At 41.3% G+C, this 24,537-nt stretch overlaps 2 protein-coding genes across 2 annotated transcripts in view; both read left to right on the forward strand.

Moving 5' to 3' along the window:
* The window catches only part of LOC135481766 (sex peptide receptor-like), a 138,464-nt gene that overhangs the window by 51,571 nt on the left and 62,356 nt on the right, over window positions 1–24,537 (forward strand). Inside the window, exon 3 of the mRNA XM_064761451.1 lies at window positions 2,699–2,780. The gene's annotated coding sequence lies outside the window, so the exon portion shown is untranslated. The remainder of the gene's footprint in view (window positions 1–2,698; window positions 2,781–24,537) is intronic.
* On the forward strand, window positions 3,872–4,309 carry LOC135465374 (uncharacterized). The gene has a single exon (XM_064742602.1). The coding sequence runs from the start codon at window positions 3,872–3,874 to the stop codon at window positions 4,307–4,309; it is 438 nt and encodes a 145-aa protein (XP_064598672.1).

Consider the following 24,537-nt stretch of genomic DNA (forward strand, 5'->3'; position numbering starts at 1 on the left):
TCAAATAACAGCATTCGAGTACAGATTAGCCTGTCAGACTACATCTGAAAAAACATGAGCAAGCAGGAAATACAGAACTGTGACACCGGGGAGATTACTGAACTCTGGACCGGAAGTGGGCGAAAGTTGTATGGCGACCACTACTATTTGTATATAGATTTTGACATAGACATTTGATAAATTTAGTGAAATCAATGAAACACGTGTCGTGAGCATGGGCTTAACTGGTCATTCTGACAGTTTGTGTCAAGTAAAGTGATTAACTGAAAACAAACTTCCCGTGGAATATGATCATAATAATATGTTCAAGTTTTCACCACTTTCTCATTATCTGTGGTCAAGAAAGCAGCAAAGCTCTTACGAAAAATAGTGACGGGTTAAAACAATGAAAGTGTTTCTCACCAACGTTAAAGATCAAAACGTTCTTTTCATTGCAGTATACCTTTACTTATCCTCACTTAACCTGAAAATGTAGAACATGTCGCAGCCACACGTCACATACAACTGTTATTCCCCATGGTACTGATGGCTAAGATCCAGATTTGCAACTATCTAACTTCAAGTAATATAGATACCCGAATGGTTGGAATCAACTTGAAAGAGGTTATGGCCCTTGATGTACTGAAGTATCCTCATTGGAGGTAGGCGATGCTCCTGGGGCATGGCTGGAACACGCTGAATGGAAAAGACCACATCTTACCTGAAAAACGGAGAAAATATGGCCCAGACGAATTCTACCCATAAAGCATAAAGATTTAGATATATTGGTTAAACTTGGAGCTTACCGCTGTCAGAGTTGGCTCCATTTAACTGATTTGAGTGTCGAACTTTGAAAAGTTCATTGCACATCTGCTAACATAGGGTTAAGATGACCACGGGGGAGTGTATTTACGACTGACCAGTCTTCACAGGTGTCAAAAGAGACAACTAACATCAGTCAGATCTCAAAAGAGTGATGAAACCGACCTCAACTCATAATAATTCTCGTGTGACCATCTTCATACTGGTGGCATGGAAGAAAAAACGTTCTGAGCAATGGCCTTTAATAAGGTACATAGGACATCAACGATTCCTAAGGTAGAAAGATTTAATATTTAACAGTTTGCTTTACAGGGAACTTTAACCGGCCGTTATTTTAGTTATTCTATTTTTTTCATCAATCTTTTTATTTGTTTGGACATGTTTAATGGGTATGGTGTATTGTTCAGTGAACTAGTGTTCAAATGTTATCAACTACTGTCCGGTCGCTGAAGTCAGCTGCTTTGGTCAGCCACTTCTGCCGGTTGGTGGAAATAGACAGCAACTGGTGGCACTGCTGGTATACAGATGCTGGGGAAAGGCTAATCCATTGCCTTACAACGGTTCGTTCGGAAACACTACGACCTTGGCGATTGCTGCTACATCACCTTTTCTAATTCTTTGGCTTTCCGAGCCGTGTTTGTTTCGCCTGTGCCGAATGCTGACATACAAGCACAGTAGTAGTTCATGGAAGTGCCATCATTTGTGAGCGGACAAATCCCTGTCACAAATGACCTTTAACTAGTGGTAAGGCAATCCGTGGCTAGGATTATCTGTCTAATCAGCATGGAGCTTGTGGCAGACGCAGCCTTTGGTCGCTGAGCAATATGTTACCCAGCGCTGTCGTAAGGCCAGGCCTTGAGTCTCCATTTTCTTACTGCCATATGGGCATAACGGATTTCTGATAACTATCGCTTTTAGCTTTGTTATGAGCAAATCATCGCTAATACCAAATCGCTAAAGAACTGGAAATCCTAAAACCTAAGAACAAGCGTAGTTTATAGATAGGTTTCAATCACGCTGAATCGTCTTTATGTTTCATTTCGGTCATTGATCGCCACATTATGGCTGAAATATTGCCAACGTGGCGTTAAGCCGTAATCATTCATTCATTCATTCATTTCGGCCATTGAGATTTTATTTGCTACGTGGAACGTGGAAGCGTGGATGAAGTTTATCATAGGCTAGAACTGCTAGTGCAGAATAGAACAGAACAAGCTCATGAGTGTTTCGTCTGAAAAGTGCTCAGTGTCTGCGAATCCAATAAGAAAACGCGACAAACTGCGTAGCTTGCACTGATGGTTAGAACGATGTGATATCACGCTATAATCTCGAGGCAAATGGACAATCTAGCGTGACCGAGTTGAGACGATTGAACCAGCCAGGTTGCTGTTCCTAGCCCACATAAAGCTACATCACACGATAGGAAGAGGTGCATGTGCCGGCGGCTTTCTAACCCAAATTGTCTTCAGTTGACAGAAGATGGGATGTTATCAGTTGCAACAGTATACTAGATACACGAATCTGTTTCTCTAATTAGCTTATTGGCTAGAATCACGGCATAGCCAATTCAGCGCTGTGTGACCACTGACTTACGCTTCATAACAGTAACTCCTACCAATCGATGTTTCTACACTGACGGGTACCTTTTTATTGCAAACGCAAAGGTATGAAACGAACAGATAACATGGCTTTCTGTGTTTGTAACGTTATTCCGTATACAAAGTCTTCACACTGGACAATAGTTACCAGCGGTTATTTTTAATGGGGACCGAGTGAGACGAGAGCACAAAAAGCATTTGTCACGTGAAGAGGCATCGGAACAGTAAGATAGCATTACAGTAACACTGGTGGTAACGACTGTCGGCCACTAAAGTGACTTACTTTTATTTTTTTCCAGACGATGACCTGAAACTAAGTTGTCGTGTCGTTATACAAGGTGACATCGCCACACAGGGGCACGCCTTTCAGCTGGCCTATAGGTGAGTAATCGTTCTCTCTTTATTTGCAACCATCGTACATCTACTACTCTTTGGTCAGAGATGGAATCTGATGGATTTAGATATATTGCTAGCCACGCGTTTCACTGGCGAATGTTTGTTCGTCATGGGCTGTTCGGGCGCGTAGGTGTGCCATACCTGAGGTTCAATAAATCATGAGTAGAAACACGATATAATTACTTTTTCTTGGACGCTAAATATGACCAATGAAATTGTTTAATTGTAACACTGTGGCATGTTCTGGTGACACAATACATGTGTATTATTTGACACAAGATTCACACGGCAGCGCCTAGGGAACGGGCCTGGCAAAACGTCTGAGGCACAGGTCTGGGACACTGGTCTGGAACGGCGTCTGGGCACATGTCGGGTAGCGTCTGGGATACGAGTCTTGGACAGTGCCTTGGCAACAAGTCTATTGCACAGGTCTGGGGAGGTAATGGGACGCGGGTTTATGATAGAGATGTGGTGCAATGATGTGACGCGCGAGTCTGGGGTTATTGACGTAGAACAATGATGTCCAGTGCAGGTCTAATATACGGTTGTGGGACAATGATGTAAAAACGCATGTCTAATATAGAGTTGTGTGACAATGATGTGAAACGCATATCTAATACAGAGTTGTGGGACAATGACGTGAGAAGCATGTCTAATATAGAGTTGTGGGATAATGATGTGAGACGCATGTCTAATATAGAGTTGTGGGACAATGATGTGGGATGCATGTCTAATATAGTGTTGTGGGACAATGATGTGAGACGCATGTCTAATACAGAGTTGTGGGATAATGATGTAAGACGCATGTCTAATATAGAGTTGTGGGACAATGATGTGAGACGCATGTCTAATATAGAGTTGAGGGACAATGATGCATGACGCATGTCTATCATAGAGTTGTGGGACAATGATGTGAGACGCATGTCTTATATGGAGTTGTGGGACAATGTTATGGGACACGGGTCTGGGATACGGTTGTGGGATAATGATATGGGACGCGAATGTAGGATATTGTTATGGGACAATGATGTGGGACTCTAGTGTGAGATACGGTTGTGGGCAATGATGTGAAACGCATGTCTAATATAGCATTGTTGGACAATGATGTGGGATGCATGTCTAATACAGAGCTGTGGGACAATGATGTGAGAAGCATGTCTAATATAGAGTTGTGGGACAATGATGTGAGACGCATGTCCAATATAGAGTTGTGGTACAATGATGTGGGACATGGGTATGGGATCGGAATGTGGAACAACGATGCGGGACGTGGGTGTGGGATCGGGATATGGTACTATGATGTGGGACGTGGGTGTGGGATACAGTTGTGGGATGATGATGTGAGGCATGGGTGTGGGATCGGATTGCGGTACAATGGTGTGGGACGTGGGTGTGGGATCGGGGTGTGGTACAATGATGTGGGGCGTGGGTTTGGGATACAGTCGTGGGATCATGTTGTACGACGTGGGTGTGGGATCGGGATGTACAATGAAGTGGGACGTGGGTATGAGTGAGTGCTTGGGGTTTAACGTCGTACTCAACAATTTTTCAGTCATATGACGACGAAGGAATCCTTAGGGTGCATGTACGTTTAATGTGCCTCCTTGTTGCAGGACGGATTTCCACTGCTCTTTTATTTAGTGCTGCTTCACTGAGACGATTTACCGAAGGCAAGTAAAGCCGCCCCAACCAGTCGTTGCACTATCCCCTCCATGCTGAACGCCAAGCGAGGAAGTTACAACTTCCTCTTCTAAAGTCTTAGGTGTAACTCGATCAAGGATTGATCCTGGATATGCCGGTCCCGAAGCGGACGCTCTACCAACTTTGCTATCCGGGCCGGTATGGACGTGGGTACGATACGGTTGTGGGATGATGATATGGGACATGGGTGTAGGATCGGGATGTGGTACAATGATGTGGGACATGTGTGTGGGATCGGGGTGTGGTACAGTGATGTGGGAGATGGGTGTGGGAGATGGGTGTGGTACAATGATGTGGGACATGTGTGTGGGATCGGGATGCGGTACAGTGATGTGGGACGTGGGTGTGGGATACGGTTCTTGGATCATGATGTGGGACACTTAGGAAGATCAATTAGCTAACACACACGAGATATATTTGCACGGAGTGTTGAACATTGATTCAACAAGTAAATCTATGCCCCCTGTTAGGCTTTAGTGGGGAAGACCTGAGTTCACTAGGACAGTTTAGCCGTCTGACTTACCAACTCCGTGGAGTGTTAAACGATCGGAATACATGACGATTTTGATCAAATATTACGAAAAACTTGCGAAGTCCTACCTCTGTCATGTCAGTTAGAGGAAACTATTCGTTACAAAACGTTTACAAAAACATGTGTTCATTTTGTGAGTACATTGTAACCGTGGCCATAGAAATAAAACAGAAAACAAAACGAACCGCTAGAAGTAACTAGCCTGTGCTATTGTTACTCTTGGTCAACGAAGACGGCCTCGTTGTCCATGAGCTCATGTCACTTGTTGGTTATTCCCAGGGGGCTTCTGCTCAGACAGTCGGCCGCCAAATGTCGCTGTCTTCAATTAGTCCGTTTTCAACGGGAGTAATTGATCTGTGCGAGTTTCATTAAGATCTGCCATTACAATTTGCCTGCCTGTTCATTCGCCACTTGGGTTTTCTTCTAACACGAATGTCTTCTAACTTCAAATGTTCAATGTTTAATGTGAACGTCTGGCCTCTTTGTACGAATCGTTAAAGTTTGATTACGTGGATTATAGGATAACACCTAAGATTGCCACTGCTAACTGATGTTTTAATGTCGTTACATGACGTATTCTCCTACCCTTAAACAAAATCACGTGAATCTTCCAGCTTTGACTGGAACAACATTATCGCGATAAAATTTGTCATTTTGCACAGTGTTTTCCGAACAATTTTAACCACAGACACGTTTTTACAGCACAATAGTAGCTAACCTATTCTGATTATTGACGAAGTAGAATATTCTGACTTACCCTAGTATTTTATCGTGTAATGTATTGGCAACATATTCAGAAAATTATCCTGGCTTACCCTGATTGAATGCTATCATGCATTCAACTAAAGTGGACATGTTGCAGAAAACGATTTCAAAGAAGTATTATGTCTTATCATGATTAAATGGTTTAATGTATTGATTTTAAGCCGACATATCACAGAAAATTCGGATTTACCCTGATTGAATGTTATCATATATTGAGCTTAAGGGAGCATGTTGCAGAAAACGTTTTCACAGAAGTATTCTGGCTAACCATGATTATGTAAATTAATACATTGGTTTTCAACAGGTATTTAACAGACAACGTTTTCACAGAAGCCTTTTGGCTTACTCTGATTTCAAGGGTTGATGAATAGCTTTTCAACGGATAATTCAGACCCGTAGCTATACATTTCGTAGAATACCTTTCTCGCTATAAGTATATTATTTGCCCCATGTCCTTACCGCTGTTTAACAGGTGAACACCAATGACCCGTTCATGAACAATCGCTAGACAACACAAGGTAATAACTGCAATCACAAACTACTTCATTTCATGTTTGTGTATATGTAACTCTGGCAGTATTAAATTCAGGTGTATGATATCCGTGTACTTGCTAGCTAAAAGGAATGCACGTGTAATATATTGTCTTATATTTATTGATAGTGTCCTGTATTTATTAATGGGACGAATTGTCTTAAAAGTTTTTCGTGTTTTACTACCATCTTGATACTACTAGCTTGATTGAGTTTTGTGTTCATCATATGTAAGAGTTTTGACTTGTTTTCTTGCAAAGAGTAACAACTTTGAAAAGAGGTTAATTAATTTTACTTATGAATAAGTTGAAGTCTTTTATATCAGTCGAGTCCGTTTGGCCAATCCTTACCATGTATATGTTCAAAATGTCTATATTTAGAAGGAAAAGTCCCTTTTAAAACAGCTTAATTAAAAGTAGCTAAAATGGAGTTACCGGCTAATTTAATATGTTATAATGGCAGCCAAGTCATATTGTCACTATTTCAAAAATTTACTTTAAAAAGGTTAATCTATTTTTCCTGAACTGACATGCAGGCTACACAAAGAGTTTCACTTTGAGAAGGACTCAAATGCAAAGAAATTAGATCAACTAAACATACCTTGTTGTGACTTGATCATTAATTTCTTGTTTCATAGACAAAAAGTCAGACTACAAACAATGACACTGGAGGGATATTAGGAACTTTTAGCGCGCAATATCCCTATTACTGACTTATTACCGTAAATGGACACTCGAAACTATGTGTACATTAAATTTGTGAAGGCAGGGCAAGTTTTAATCAGCCTGACGATAGTAATACAAAAATATTGTCAGTAATGTCCTGGGACTAGGTGAGGGCAATCTGCTCGCTACTCTGCTTTATTGCCCATGATTTGCTGCATCGAATGTAACAATAATCAAACGCGAAAGGATCTGAGAACAATTACCAATCATTCCATTTTGGTCTGGACAAATTATTACTTGGAATATGTCGAAGCTGTCTCCAATCAGAGCTTTTGTGGCTGGAGATGCCCAGGAGCTGACGGGACAATAGTGTTTGGTGATGAGAGTTGACAGTTGCCGGGGTCGGAGCGGGATGGGTCGATACACTGAACAAGGAACCTTTTTATTCTCTATCTAGATGGTTTAGCGTTTCGACAAGACCTCTGTTAAGGATATACCTGCTCACCATTTTGCCTAACCTTGGTTTATTATTGATTTGTACCACGCCGTATATTAGTTTAGACTTACTCTACACGCCTTTCTCCATCGGCACCATTGTCCTCAAATAAAGAAATCGGCCAGCTTGAATACACTTTAATAGGCTTTCTTGGTTTAACCTTTCATTGGCTACCCTATTATCTCGCGGAGTTTGGCTAGAATCTATCAGGTTTTAGAAATAAAATCAAAATGCCATTATGACAAGCAAAGCCTGTCGTTGGTCGTCTTGTCCTCAGGAACAAATCAATGTTGAAGATGTTGACGACCAGACAAACACAAGTATTATAAAGTAACTATGGTATTGTTGGCGTGCCGCGGGCAGTAAAAGCGCGGGCTATTGTGACGGGCTGTTTTAGAGACCTCTTCAACACGCCGGTCATTCACTTTCCAAATAGCGTTTATTATCAACTGCTGAATCCTACTGCTAGCATTGTAATTGGCAGATTAATGTCTCACACCGCCAGGCACCAGCCACTCTTGGGCAAATCTGAAGACTTGTGGTCTCGCATTTGGAACTCACACTGTGGTCTACATCTGGTTTGCTGGAACAGTCGCTGTACTATTCATGGCATTCCTTTATTGACATGCTGAGGTGGAAACCAATTTTGCCATAGTGTCAATTAACTTAAATCGAATAACATTAAGATATTAATGCTCCATTTGGCGAGAATCTGTGAATTCACTTTTATTCAATTATATATATATATATATATATATATATATATATATATATATATATATATATATATATATATATGTGTGTGTGTGTGTGTGTGTGTGTGTGAATAAAAGTGAATTCACAGATTATATATATTATATTATATATTATATATATTAGAATGATTAAACTAATAATCAGCATGAACATTTTTGGATATAACAATCAGACACTTTTTCTTCTGTTTGTTTCTGACAAACGTTGTCGGACGCTTCTTCTTTTGACCATTTGTCGTGTTAAATGCTCTGATACAGTTCTGACAAAGTAAATTTGCAAGAGGGCTGCTACGTATGCCTATTTCTACTATTTTTACATTGTACTAGCCAGGATATAATATTTTTTGTATGACCGCTGGCTACCATTAGGTGGAAACCTAACATATTGTGTCACTGAATACCCTGAGATAGATGGTAAGCTAGTATATCGTGTCATACTCAATTGAAATATCCATCACATCACAAGAAAAGAAAGATGTGGACATTTAAAACCCACAACACTGTCAGAGGACAATGCAGATCAATGTAGTGAAGATTAGAGGCCAGAACATCGCGTGACACCTCAGAACTTATCAAACTGTCAAACATGGCCTTTAGTATTGAAGTCGTCTAGCTACTCTATCATCTTAGGGCTGATTTAGGTAAAAGTGACAGTGGCAGGTAGATGAAGGTTGGCACAGAGCGGTGATGCTTCCGCTCTCTAGAGTAGCCAGATGTAGGATTAAGCTCGTGGACGGGCTACATTGAACACACATATTGGCCTTTTGGTCACTACACAAGAGAGCTGACCTTAAGATTTCCTGGAGAATTGAAGTCGAGCAAAGGATTTGTGACAATGACGTGGTGGCTGTGAATGAGATCCCACCATGAGATGGATCAGGTGAAGCTGGGTACAGATCACATGACGGTGTCTAGAGGAATCTAATATCTGGTCTGATGAACAAGCCCCTCCAAATTTAACCGGAATGAGAAAACATGCCATCGACAGACAAAGAAACAAACACACCCTTAATTAATATAAAGTAATAATGTCGGCAATCCCGTTCGGTTTGCAGTTACTCTTTGTATTTTTCAATTTTGTTTAGAAATTGTACATTAAAGAATTTTGTAATGAACATCTGTTTTTAAACTAGCAATTGAATCCTCATTTAAGGAATCTATCGATATTGCTGACTTGCCCGTTTAATCAAGGAGATCGCTGGTTGCGGGAGGTACATGTATCTGGTTTATCAGGAATCTGGTTTATCAGATGTCTAGTTTGCCAGGTGTTTGGTTGGTCAGGTGTCTGGTTTGTCGGGTATCTGGTTTGTTAGATGTGTTTTTTGCCAGGTATCTGGTTTATCAAGCGTCTGGTTTGCCAGGTGTTTGGTTAGTCAGATGTCTGGTTTGTCAGGTAGCTGGTTTGTCATATGTGTTGTTTGCCAGATATCTAGTTTATGTAGTGTCTGGTTAGCCAGGTGTTCGGTTTGTCAGGTATCTGCTTTGTCAGATGTCTGATTTGTCATGTATCTGGTTTGTCAGATGTTTGGTTTGACAGGTGTCTGGTTTGTTAGGTGTTTGGTTTGTCAGGTATCTGATTTGTCAGTTGTCTGGTTTGTCGGGTATCTGGTTTGTCAGGTATCTGGTTTGTCAGGTATGTGGTTTGTGAGATGTCTGGTTTGTTGGGTATCTGGTTTGTCAGGTATCTAGTTTGTCAGGTGTCTGGTTTGTCGGCTATCTGGTTTGTGCGGTATCTGATTTGTCAAGTATCTCGTATGTCAGGTATCTGGTTTGTCAGATGTATGGTTTGTCATGTATTTGGTTTGTCAGGTATCTGGTTTGTCGAGCATCTGGTTTCTCAGGCATCTGGTTTCTCAGCTATCTGGTTTGTCAGGTGTCTGGTTTGTCAGGTGTCCGGTTGTTTAGGTATATATCTGAGGATGAAGCACGCTTACTTCCTTATCCAGATCGCGGTAGTGCGAGTGGAAACTTCTTGAGAATAATTATGACCATATTCGAAAAAATTACATCTATCCAAAAAGCCAGAATTATTGGTTTGGTTGTGACTTCACCGTTTACTGTTTTCGGTGGACGGTAGTTTGTTAACTGCAGTAAACTGACTATCTAATGGTTACATCAACCTGACAAGAAGAAAAAACCCGTTGTCATCGTTTTCCTTTGGTGCACCGTTATTAAAAGCCTTGCTGATTAAAGGGCAAAATATCTCTTCGTACACAAAGGTGGTTTTAGTGCTTTGATGTGAGTTCTGAAGAATACTACTCTGAATCTTGTGCCACGAACTGTTGAAAAAGAAACCATGGTAACTAGTCCTTCCTACTAACGCCATAACGTACTGAAAATGGACTGTCCATTAAATAATACTCTCATCTTTTGTAATTCACTCACGCCTATAGAACTATATCGTAGAACATTTAATAATAATAAGTTTCTGACTACAGTATGGAGAGTAAAACCAGATGAATCTACGAAACATAAAGACAGTTTGTGAAACAAATGAAACATTTTCCTTTACTCGAGTTTTTTTTATTAGCTATATAATATATAATGGACATCCAATGCGGCTATAGTCAAAAGAACGTTGGGCTACCGTAAAACATTGACTGGTCTGGAGAATGGGATGTTGTGCACAATTCCTTTTTGCGTGTAAATCAGCGTGAGGTAACAATGGCAACCTAGTTGTCCATGATGATTGCAGTGAACAAATAGCAACTAATTGACAGCATACCAACATCTCATCCGATTAGCCAATTACTGTCCATTCGCTTTAATGCCGGTTGATTGGTATATGATGGTTTGCCTAAACGTCCGACATTGTGGATCCCACGGTGCCTCGGTGGATGTCAGCGAACTCCGACATTTCCATGGGCCATTCCATAAGGTCAGATGAAGTGTTCGCCCGATACGGTTGGGGTACATCGCGCAGAAGGGAAGCTGTACTGTCTTCGTGGCTTGCTCCTACCTTCATGTAATTACCAGCTATATTCCCGGCAGTAAAGAGTGATCTCAATCACGGTTTCCTGTATTATAGTCCACGACAGAGAGTGTCAGCTTACCGCTACAAACATGTAAATATCATACTGAGTGGTGAAATGTGATGAGTTGATACCTCGTCAGTTACATCCAAACCGCTCCTAAAGGACGGATCAAATTGGTGATGGGTTTAGACCCTCTTCACTCCGTGGAGGATCAGCAAATGGCGTATTTACTAGTGGTTATTTGTGGAGGATCAGCAAATGGCGTATTTACTAAATGGCGTATTTACTAGTGGTTATTTGTGGAGGAGCAGCAAATGGCGTATTTACTAGTGGTTATTTGTGGAGGAGCAGCAAATGGCGTATTTACTAGTGGTTATTTGTGGAGGAGCAGCAAATGGCGTATTTACTAGTGGTTATTTGTGGAGGAGCAGCAAATGGCGTATTTACTAGTGGTTATTTGTGGAGGAGCAGCAAATGGCGTATTTACTAGTGGTTATTTGTGGAGGAGCAGCAAATGGCGTATTTACTAGTGGTTATTTGTGGAGGAGCAGCAAATGGCGTATTTACTAGTGGTTATTTGTGGAGGAGCAGCAAATGGCGTATTTACTAGTGGTTATTTGTGGAGGAGCAGCAAATGGCGTATTTACTAGTGGTTATTTGTGGAGGAGCAGCAAATGGCGTATTTACTAGTGGTTGTTTGTGGAGGAGCAGCAAATGGCGTATTTACTAGTGGTTATTTGTGGAGGAGCAGCAAATGGCGTATTTACTAGTGGTTATTTGTGGAGGAGCAGCAAATGGCGTATTTACTAGTGGTTATTTGCCAGACATATCAAGCCTCATAATTTCCAGTTTACTGCAAAACATTTATCATTAAAACAAGAGCACATTTCATAAAACGCTTAAAATACATGGGTTTTAATACGAGATGAATGAAGATATATTTGGCACGGGTATGTAAGCATTGAAAGGCAACCTTTTACCGGCGCCCATAACTGTGGGATGATAGCAGATTTAGTCATATGCTCACGTACTGTAAATATTTCCTATCCCCACAGGGAATAGAACAACGACAGTTTCTAAATCTGGAGTGTTAGAACTGTAGAAATCAGCTTTGGTACTTCCCGGCTCTTACATTTGAGTGGAATTGTGTCTGAACCATTGACAAATACTCTTATGGTATCCCCATGGCAATCACATACCATTCTTATATACCCTTCCATTTAATGACAAAGATTTTAGTGAATCATTATTTCTTTTAATCCCACGCATATGGTATGTTGGCTGAAGATCATGTTTATCGTTTGACAGTGTCAATAATAGGCACTGTCGCCAGAACCTTTCATTCCCTTCCCCCTTTGGACATGTCGCGTTTAACCATTCCAGAAAACAGTGTAACTCAGTGCTTTGAGGTCCAAGCCAGGCTAACAAGTATTTAATATCTTGTCATAGGTTTATCCATTTATTTGATTGCTGTTTAAAGTAGTGCTTTAAGAATTTTCCACTTGGAAAAAAATCGTGCGGTTTTTATGGAAAGAGAAAGACGGACATCCCAGAATAGACAGAAACATATCTGACATACCTCCTACTGAAAGCTACTGCCAACCTACCATAAGAATTTGAATCTTCGACCTGAGAGAGCATCGCTTGCACGCGAGCGCCCAAAACTTGTGTTTGAACTACATTCTATTCTCAAACAATTGAGTGATTTGTTCTTTGAATGTTTCAAACATACAAAGAACTGTTTCCTGTGCTCATAAAGATTCTGAGACCTAAACACCTGCATATCTTTTCGAACACATTTCCATGTTTGTCGAACAGCAATTCCTTTCTCGATAACATCAATACATCTAAATTCTTAAATCTAATAAGTTTCTGAGAACTGTAAGACAGTCTATGCTTCCCTAATGGCCGCTGCTTTGATAGAAGTATTGAGGCATGTCTTCTGATAGTGACGCCGCTCCTCTAATGGCGCTGAGTGTCATGTCAACATCCTAAGGCAGAGGCTGAGAACCTCACAGCGATCATAGGAAGTCATGCAGAAGGACAGCCTATATTACCTAAGCAGTCCATAGAATGAGCAGGAAACATGTTTTCTACACGCATTAGGCACACTTCGAAAGAAGCAGTGAAAAAAGTGTTGAAAATGCCAGTGTTATGGTTGGGGAGTAGAACAGTATCTCACAACAACGAGGAAATGGAGACAGTTCTTCAAGATGCAGGATAGTTTAAATTCCACTATAGTCTGTTGAAAAATATCGGCCGATGATATAATAGGTTTATTGCTCACGTAACCAACTTTGAGAATTAGGCTAATTCTCATTTTGTACACCCCTTTGTGGACGAAAGTCCATTGCTTGGAAAACTCTGTAATATTTTACAGGTATTTAAAAACTGTTTAACTCAATTTGTTTCCGCGGCCGTCGAAATATTCCGCTTAGGATGGCGGTAGGAATTGACCCTGTGTAATCTATAAGATGTGTGATGTGGGACACAAGTGGCTAGAATTTGCCCAGACGTAACCAAACCTGTGACAGAAATGAGAACGTCTTCCAAACTCTTTTTTTGTCCATGGCCATTTCTGATGATATGACTGGCCTTTTATGGCAACCATTTGTGCTGCCGGCGCCTTTCGTCTAATTGGAAACAAATCATTACAACAATAAAGCTGTCAGCAGTGTTACGGCGTTCTCCTTGCTCTGCCCGTTCGCCTGATGTGGACCGTATTATGTCCTGACACGGGCTAGTCTCTCTCGCTATGCATCACTCCAGGCCACCAGTAATTAGTCAAATTTGCAGTCGTCGTTTGCTTGTAGCGTGAAAATAGATAAAACAAGAGTATTACTCTTTAGGAATCTTCCATAAACCCTATGATTGTTAGTTCCGTTGGGATGGCGTGTTGCGCAATTCTCACCTCAGACATGTTGATGGATAAAAGACCCAGAATGATTTATCACCCACCATTATTACTTTATTAATCGTATGTTCTACAGACACCTGCTCACAATATCCATCTCCTTTAAGAGAACTGTAAAACAAATTGTTCCAGTCTCCCCACTTATTCATTTCTTGTTTTTTCTGCTTTATTTCTTGTAATTCAATACTTTAATAAGATAAGTCTTGTCAATGTATACGTCCGTATCTTTCATGTTGTCGCTACATTGCATCTTTGTGATATTAGCAAAGTACACACATTTAGAGCCTGACTGGCTTGAGAAAGGTTAATCTGCGTGGCAGTCACGTTTGTGTTTGGAGCCTAACGGCTTTGTTAGATATAACGGTCTATATACTTTATCATGAAGTTATCACAGTATCACGCACTTTCAAACGTGCAGGTGAAAACGTAAAGTATACCGACTCATAAACCAGAGAAATTAGTGTGAATTGTCTCAACTCTTCTAACGTTGTAACTGGACCTAATTTGCAAGGCAAGTATTCATATTGTCATGTACGTGGTTTATCAAATGTACGAACTTGTCGACAGGGACAGGATTCATGGATCGAGTGACCATTTGCGTGACCAAGTATTAAGTCACTTCTGCTCTCTTGGAGAAGTCTGGTTTATTAAAGTCAGTCGGTGACCCAAACACCACTGGAAACCAGCCACGTTTCAGGCAAATTGCAGCGAAAAACACAACGCTAACCGGAATTTATGCAAGCGGAAAATAATCCTTATCTAGTGAGGCAAATGACGAGGGAAATGTTGACCAGGGACACGCACCTGTCCATGGGTAGCCTCACTGGTGTACATAGTCTGAAAAGGACAAGCCTTGTTATTGGGAGCACAGCCCTTATCCTGTTTGGGTTAATGACATTTACTGCACGTTCTATGCTCATTTGTTACCTTGACGGTTATGGTGGAGGATAAGCATTCTGTCTAAGGGACTATAGGGACAGATAGAGTAGTGAAACCAAGGAACATTGGCTATGCCAGACACCAAGCAGCTTTATAGCGCCCACAACGCCACTCATTTGTGTAATAATCCCCCGATAATCCTTTCACCATGGCAACAGCTGTGTTAAATCACCCAGATTTGCCGCCAGAATCGGAAGGAGTTATTAAGCACGGAAAATTCATACTTCCCGGGCTAGGCAAAAGACTAGGGCAATTGCTATCCGTGAGCTGGACTGCACAGACTGTCCCAACACACCGCGCGCTATTTTCAGATGAGTGATAAGTTCAGAAAACTTGAATAAGAGGCAAACAAATAATTATATACAAATCACAGCACTTGTCCTGCTTTTCCAATAACATACTTATTATCTTATTCTTATTAAATATTCGTAGGAATTTGCCAGAAATACACTTTAAACGATGCTATTTTTCGCTATGCTATTATATTAAAAGATGAGGTACATCGTCACCACTGTATATGTAAGATGAGAAAAGCATGATATTTCGTGACATGTACAAGCATTTAATCAGTTGGAGAAGATCATTGTCTTTTCGTTTGATAAAATCGAAACAATTTTGTCACACTGAACATATCTGTAAAAGAAGCCACTTTATCCTGTATCATCTTAAGGAAGTACTGTGTTGCTGCGTGGATGAGTGTAGTCCGTACTGTTTAAGATTAGTGTAAAACAAGAGTCCGAATGAAGAATTCCCTTGTGCCCTCAATCCCTGTTCCCAAGCCATCAGAGGAAGTTAAAGATGATGGCTTGCGATTGAGCAGGGATTGGGAGTGTAAGGCTACTCAACACACAGTCCACTGAGAATGATGACTAGTGTCGAGTCGGAGATTGGGAGTGTAAGGCTTGTCAGCACAGATCACTGGCAAATAATGACAAGCGACATAATGGGTATTGAGAGTGTAAGGGTTGTCAGCACACAGTCCACTGAGAATGATGACCAGCGTCATATCGGGGATTGGGAGTGTTAGGGTTGTCAGCACAGTCCACTTGCAAATAATGACGAGCGACATATCGGGGATTGGGAGTGTAAGGGTTGCCAGCACACAGTCCACTGAGAATGATGACGAGCGTCATATCAGGGATGGGGAGTGTAAGGGTTGTCAGCACAGTCCACTGGCAAATAATGACAAGCGACATATTGGGGATTGGGAGTGTAAGGGTTGTCAGCACACAGTCCACTGTGGATGATGACCAGCGTCATATCGGGGATTGGGAGTGTAAGGGTTGTCAGCACACAGTCCACTGAGAATGATGACTACCTTCATCTCGGAGACTGGGAGTGTAAGGTTTATTAACACAGTCCACTGAGAAGGTGACTAGCGACAGACCAGGGATTTTTTTTGGGGGGGGGGGGCGGGGGGGGGGGTATGAGACTTGTCACAACACAGAGTCCACAGAGAATGATGACTAGCGACAGACCAGCGATTGGAAGTGTAAGGCTTGTCAACACGGAAAATAATGACGAGAGACACACCAGCGATTGGAAGTGTAAGGCTTGTCAACACGGAGTCAACAGAAAATGATGACGAGAGACATATTGGGGATTGGGAGTGTAAGGGTTATCAGCACACAGTCCACTGAGAATGATGACTACCTACATATCGGAGATTGGGAGTGTAAGGTTTATTAACACAGTCCACAGAGAATGATGACTAGCGACAGACCAGCGATTGGAAGTGTAAGGCTTGTCAACACAAAGTCCACTGAAAATGATGACGAGAGACAGACCAGCGATTGAAAGTGTAAGGCTTGTCTACACGGAGTCCACAGAAAATGATGACGAGACAGAGCAGCGATTGGAAGTGTAAGGCTTGTCAACACGGAGTCCACAGAAAATGATGACGAGACACAGAGCAGCGATTGGAAGTGTAAGGCTTGTCAACACGGAGTCAACAGAAAATGATGACGAAAGGCAGACCAATGACCATTCTTGCTGAGTATGCCATCATAGCAAATTAGCTGACAACAGATAAAAGCCTGAGACCAGCAGACAGAGGCTCTACACATGAAACATTCAGACCAATACTGCGTTTAGATTGTAAATTGTTATTTTAGAATTTTGTCATCATTTAGAAAAATTGAGAAAACGTATCATCTCTGAACCACACTTTGGTCAGATTGAAACACTTGTATATTTACTTATTTACTTGATTGCTGTTTTACGCTGTACTCAAAAATATTTCATGCGACGGCAGCCAACATTATGATGGGAGAAAACCGGGCAGAGCTCGGGGGAAAATCCACGATCATCCGAAGGTTGCTGGAGACCTTCCCACGTACGGCCGGGGAGGAAGCCAACATGAGCTGGATTTGAACTAACAGCGACAGCATTGATGAGAGGCTTCTGGGCAATTGGGCCGCGCTGACATGCTAACCACCTCGACCACTGAGGCCCCAACTGTATGAAGATATATTGGCCAAGCAATTCTAGTACAGCCAATTTTTATTATGTAAAACATAGCTTAATAATGTTTCTGTTTTGTTACAAAGTGTCATAAATGGTGGAATTCGGCTTGATTTAATTACACTTACATGCATCAGTGATAATACTAGATATGATGCGCACAGTCGTCCGCGATATTTGTGGCTCTGCTACAGTTACTTATCCGTCTCCCACTCTCTCCACGCTATACCGCCGGAGCCTCTGTTAGTATTCATTAAAGACGGTCTCGTTTTATCGGAAATCTGGTGGCCGAGTATTAATACACTTTAGATTAACGCGGTTTTGTCCTGACGGGAATGAATCCCCAACTTATCAGGTTGTCAGGTAGAGATCTCGATGACCAGTGTGTCGTCTCCATCAAGCATGTGTTAACCTGACGCCTGTAGTAAGCGCCTTGACTAATAAGGGCGCGGACTGAATAAATGTATTCCTTGTCGGCGTATCTTGCGCGTTAAATTTTGACACCGTACATATTGATGTCTATCGATGTGTGCAATCAACGGGAAAACTATTCCCATTTGATTAAATTTTTATCCAAACGGTTTAGTTCTTTACTTTACAGGGTTACATATATTTCTTCCATCTGCACATCTCCGTCTGTGGCCCAGATCTTTAGTCTCACTGTACACGAAGGACTGACCAATTCAAAAGAGCTTAATGTTAAAACGTTGAGATAAATGTATATGTACCACTTACAGCAGTGGTTTTCAATCATAAAAGTTTGCAAAGTTCAGCCGGGGGGAAGAGGTGACGAAGAAGACGCCGTAGAAATCATGGATTGGGAAATCGTGGATGTTAACGCAGAGTTGTCCGATGAAGTTAATATTCAGTTCATCTCTATAGGGCCCACCATTCTTGTGCACTTCTGAATGTTTTAGAGACGGTCTTGTGGGTATATTAGTACATATGTATCAATATGGAAAGCTCGTCAGTATGGTTTTCATCTTAATAATACTGATAGGCCTAACTAAAGCATGAATCCGAATCCACTGCATCTCAGCTACAAATCATATAGCCTCACTGTGACCTTACTTGCCCGATGTTTGAATAATGCTAAGATAACAATGGGCTATGGAGACATTTTTGTGAAAGAGGGTGTTGTGCTTTAGGCTTTGTGTCGCTATGGTAACTATTAGCAGCCATGGCATCATGTTGATAGTGCAGCTTTAAATGTGAGCTTAGGTCAAGAAAGTTCTGGAGAAGTGGGTGTTGTATCTTATGTATTATGTTTCCACAGAAGTAAAAACGATCTCAGACAAAGTTGTTTCTTTTTTTAATGATCATTGATACTGCAAGAATTTTGATATATGTTAAGGTGACCAGTTTTATAGGTGAAGCAAATCTTAGTAAACTACCGACGTTTTGTAACTTACTGACAAACCTTCCCAAGTGTTACATTCATAGCTACATGCTATATTGTTGACAGTAGACCTCTTATTTTCACCAAGAACCTGGTGACATTGGGAGTGGGATAATCCAGGCATTCCCTGTGTAAGACCGTCGTTGCGTCATCGTGGGCCATTAGTAAAGAGTGGCGCACTTTATCATTTTACCAAATTCTGCTTTCTAATAGCACACTTTGACAATTCTAGCTTCTTGGTGTGCAAGTTGCCAATTCAAGTATCTCTGTGTACACAGTGCAAAGACAAAGCACACCGAGTTTAGCCTTAGAAGGTGGTCTGCAGATAGGATTTATTTCATTGGTTGTTTACGCCGTACTCAAGAACTTATACCACAGTGCCAAGCACTATGGTGGGGGGAAACCGGGCAGAGCCCGGCGGCATCTCCCACTTAGGACGGCAGGGGAAGCCAGCATGAGCTGGACTTGAACTCACAGCGACCGCATTGGTAAGAGGCTCCTGGTTCATTGCGCCGCGCTGGTGTATGCAGATATGAGATTTCCTCATTACCATATACATTAGATGAACATGCGCTGACATCGAATCCATAGATATATGTCAACGACTATTGTGAGATGTACCTCGAACAGTGGTTAATTGTTTCGTTGGTCAGGCAGCGATGTGCTGGCCGAAATGAGCTCTTCAAGACGTCTGGAGATGACCGCCGGTTCGACACAGAGCATTAATCACGCCTTGCTGCCCACATAAACTCAGTCCGGACTCTAATCCTTCGCCAGGCAAATGGATTCATGGGGCTACCTGATGAAATTTTAATGCGGCCTGTGAAGCTGGACAGAATCACTAATACTTGCATTAAAGTTTTTCCTCCACAGAGCGAAAGACCGGGGTGCATCCTGGCGTTATGATCGTGTCCACGCAGTCCGTTAATCAGACACAACAATAGACTAATAAGCGCGGTAATGTCGTAACAGACGTAACATAAATCTTTAAATGGTAGGTTTGTAGGGCGCCTGGCTGATCGCACTGAAAGGCCTTCAGGAACAGAAATTAAGGGAGTGTCAGTGTACAGGTTAGACAAAGCTATATCCTGTATCATTTATATTGCTTGTATCAGAATATTTTGTAATATCTCTCACTCCCACAGCATGTTAGGGAGGAAGGCGTCCTTTGTTGCTTTAGGTATGTGTTCTTGAGGGTCACATGTGTTCTGCGTTCAGCAGGAACAGTGATGATTAAGTCTCAGGTTTCATCAAAGTGTGCCATGATTTATTTAGCGCGGCGTGCACAGGAAACGAACCTAAAAGCCTCACACAACCGTTATTAATGGCAAACGCCGAGAAATATAATATAGTAGATATATGTGGGGAATTATTTGATTCCGCCTTCATTACAGCCACCATCAAGAAAATACTCATCCCACCAAAGGCGCCAGTTCCACAATTAGCGCTGATCTTTGCTTTGTGGGCATTTTTAAATTAAATCGGAATAAAATATTGCGAGGTGGACCAGTGGCGCTTCTTGTACTCGTTAGAGACTCGTATATTTATGACAGCACACTCACAACCCTCATGCACGAACTTCTCAGACAGGCAGGCAGACAGGGAAGAAAGGGAGCAGGCAATGTGGATTTTGATGATAAATGGTTCTCTCTTTTTCTTTTCAATTGTCTCCCTTTTGATGGATTTAGAGTGAGGCATAGGTCATCAATAAAGGGATATTGAAATAGTTCCTAGCGGATTTGTCATAATAACAAACGTGTAAGACAGACAAACGTGACATATTTCCGTCTGTTTACACGAAACCGTATATATCATATACGATATATGTATACGATGGAATACATCGTTGTGTAAATCGACAACAAACAGATAGAGCAATCAGCCATATCCGACCACAAACAACGCAAGACCAAGCCCCATTTGTTAACCTGCTGTGTTAGCCGTCACTTTACACACGTGGGAGAAGTCAGGATCTATTACAATGTCTTACATGTACGTCATTTTGACTGCACTCTTCCAACGTAATACCGTGAACTTTATTCATGGAACTGTGCTGGTAACGTTAGTTTCCGATATATTGGACAAATATATAACCATCTGAAAAGGGGATGAATCACACTTTTATTTTACCCCCTCCTATAAAAGAATAAATAAAAGAATAATAATAATAATAAAATATATTGAAAGTAGGTGTAACAAATTCAGATCCTTAAAATTTTGTTAGCAAATTTTCCTAAACTTGTGTACATTTTCAGTGCAGTTCTCAGATGTCAACCGAGCTTAGTTATTTGTTCATCTGCTGAGGAGTAATTCTTCATCCTTTCCTTTTAACTTATATTGTTAATCGTTGTCATGTCGTTAATTCTAATGTATTTCTGGGGTAGGATAAGAAGGCACCTATCACACGGACAAGCGATTTAGATCAAAATGAAATATGCGAGAAAACCCTGTGTGGTGTAAAGTGTACGTTTGGACTGGGTTTGTGCGCTCTACAAGGCTGTGTATCCAAACAACACCTGATGGAACGGGGTCTAGGAATTACCTATCTAAACGTTTCCGTGTACGCAACACTCAACGGCAAGCCTTCAGTGGATGCCCGTTTGTCTGACAATAATACAATTTGTAAAAAATGACTCTTTGTTGTTTACCCTTATGGAAGGTAACAATAAGTCTTTGTATACATTGCCATAGCAACTAGACACTCCGTGGTTTAGAAGCGTCTACATATTGTTGAAGTAAGCAAACACTAAATCCATGCAGCGCCACGAAAAATTGATTGTCCCGGTGATGTCTATGGCTGGGAGAGATACAAACACTGTCACAAGTTCAATGTGTTAATGAACCTGGAGTGTCGGGGCGAGAGTCAGAGTGAAACAAGCCTAAGCACCTCTTTACACAGTTTTAGGTTTCAGCCTAAAATTTTAATTTAATTGAAGTTTTGAAATATATACAATTTGAATAAAATTTGGCCCTAATTCTGTGATTTGCTAATACAGTTTCACTCACGTTTAAATATCCAGATTTAAATATTTTGTGTTGCAAAGAAGATTAAAATTTGGACTTCTTCCCAAAATGGCTTTGTGAAGAAGCTCAAGGTCTCTTTAGAAAATTGTGTTGTCGTCACTACGTCACTTTTGAAAAATAAATACAAGGTAATATAAAGAGTTATCACATGATGGGTTGTTGTCGGTATTGCGTGCGTCACAACAATGTCAGTTTAAAGTTGTGTCAAACCACCTTAGTCGCTCGATAGGTGAGGATGTGAAAAAATACTAGCGTTGGTAATACTAGCTTATAATACGGACTGTCTGGCTCTTTGTAGTAATATGCTTGAATAAGGTAAAAAGGAGGAGGTCATATATTAGACGGTAGAACGTAAGTTATTATCCTGAGAGACTGCTCGCTCAGACGGCCACAATCAAGCACTGATGGCCATTCTATAAGGTTATAAATGGCCGATGGAAGGTGCCTGCCATCACATCTGTCCACGGGAGGCTTTGTCGTTTACTGTCATCAATCCACCACAGCCAAAACGGACAGGTGTAGCCTCGGGGCCAACACAGCCAAAGAACAAACGTCAACGTAAACGAACACGCTTGTCTATAGAATAGTGCTTAATACACTCGCGAAATTCAACACGCGGGCCAGATTCAGATGGGTCCTTTTGTAGAAATTTGAGATTAGTAATGAAGTTTTAGTACAGAGCTAACATATAGTTCTTAGTGACTCCATATATCTAATGGGCAATTTGCAATGCGCCCGCATTCTCCACGTTCTCGCTATTGAGGCTCCACTTTTGACCTTGCCTAAATAAGGTCCACACCAATGCATAATCAAATAAAGCTTCATCAAGATTAACATAATCAACAGCCCACTCTAATTGCATTTTCAAGCTAGAAACCTATCATATATATCGCCACACGACTGTTCATTAACTTTTGATTTTGAAAAAAGTTCTCTTGTGTCTAACGTTCACACCCAAGCAAGATATACGTTATCGCGTCTAAGCTTGCTAAACAGAAGATTGCTATTTGACTGTAAATGCTTGTTATTTAAGTGTTGATGCTTGCCAGTGGACTGTAGATTCTAATGAAACTTGTTCTCTGTACAACACATTGACAAGCTGACTTATCATTCAAGTATTCATACCACTGACAGAAAAGTGTGATTTACCATATATAGGCTATGAAACAACGTGTCAGGCACTTTTTGACTTATTTAGTTAAAACGATGTTATCGCAGTGGTCAATCATTTTTTACCCAAGTCACAGGTTAGAATCCAGCTCTGGTTTAGGTACCTCGTTGAGTAAGGTGGTTTGTTCTGGACACGCCGGATTTCTTAATCCTGATCTCCGTAGAATATTTGAAATACTAGAAACAACTCGGTTTTGGTGGATAAGTGGAATACCATATTCTGGTAAAGAAACAAAAAAATATTTATTTATTTGGAACCACACTAAAAAGGCATTAAGAACAATATCCCCTATGGTAAGTGAAATAAGCTCACCGTATTGATGAGATTTTACCTGAAGTGTATGTGGAAAATCAAATGGAGCGGCCAGTCAGAAGTATGGTGTGACGCCGGCAATCGACAGACTACAGCCCACTTCTGGAAATGATCTCCACAAACACCGGACAGTCTGTAATTAGTGGATTTATTGCTTGATCACTGTGGAATTAACGTCTGAAGGTGAACCATATTAACGTTCACGACTGGCCTTTCCTTACATTACCTGTGAATTAGGCGTGGAATAAAGATGGTTCTAAGTGTTGACAAGTGGTTTCCGCTCCCCCAGTCCTGTTTAACAAAGCAGGTAAGTTAGAGCCTTGAGCTAGAGACCATCCTTCTAAACAATTAAACTCTACCCAGAGCTTTGTGGTGTCCTCTTCTCATGAGATATGTAAGGCAAGGACTCCTGAGACAGTCATATCCGGCTGATCATTGTCGTTCGGCCACTCTGTCCCCCTGGCCGGTAGAAGTCCGGCCAGATGATCTGTAATGACTAACAGGTAACGAAGAACACACACCACTTAGTGCCACTAAAGCAGTCGCTATCTCAGACGCTCCAATAATGATAACCTTATTCCTGTCCGACTAGGAACCTTTGACTTCGGCCTAAGGGTATAAGCATCTCGTTGTTTGAACTAGTTACCCTTCATCATCCAGTCTATGTTTAAGCAACAATACATTGAGGACGGCCACCGCCAACTCAGGTAAAGCCTGACTACCTCAATTATCGCCAATTATGGACTGAAAAGTGAGATGATGGAAGAAGAGACTAGCCTCAATATACTGTGATTAGTGTCAAACTGATTATGTCTGCTTTCATGGCTGTCACTTACGAGTGACCATTCACCACTTGCTCAACCACACCGGACCCTTCCGAGGGCTGGTTAGGGAACAGGAAGTCAGCCCTGATGGCTCAGAAACTATTTCCGGGAGCAGTGATAATTGGTCAGGATTGCTTTGACAGCTTATCTAGCACCATCATATCCACCCTTGTGGTCATATTCTGGACAGTAAATTCTTGCAAAGAGAGGATACTTTTAACATTGAAAAATATCGGTCATATAAAGCGCTCATTTTTTCTACACCCTTTGTGCTCA

The sequence above is a fragment of the Liolophura sinensis genome, chromosome 1, assembly GCF_032854445.1.
Source record: "Liolophura sinensis isolate JHLJ2023 chromosome 1, CUHK_Ljap_v2, whole genome shotgun sequence".
Lineage (NCBI taxonomy): Eukaryota > Metazoa > Mollusca > Polyplacophora > Chitonida > Chitonidae > Liolophura > Liolophura sinensis.

What these genes read in the sequence shown, in the direction of transcription:
- LOC135465374 (XM_064742602.1), top strand. Translation starts at nt 3,872, where the DNA reads ATGTCTAATATAGCATTGTTGGACAATGATGTGGGATGCATGTCTAAT.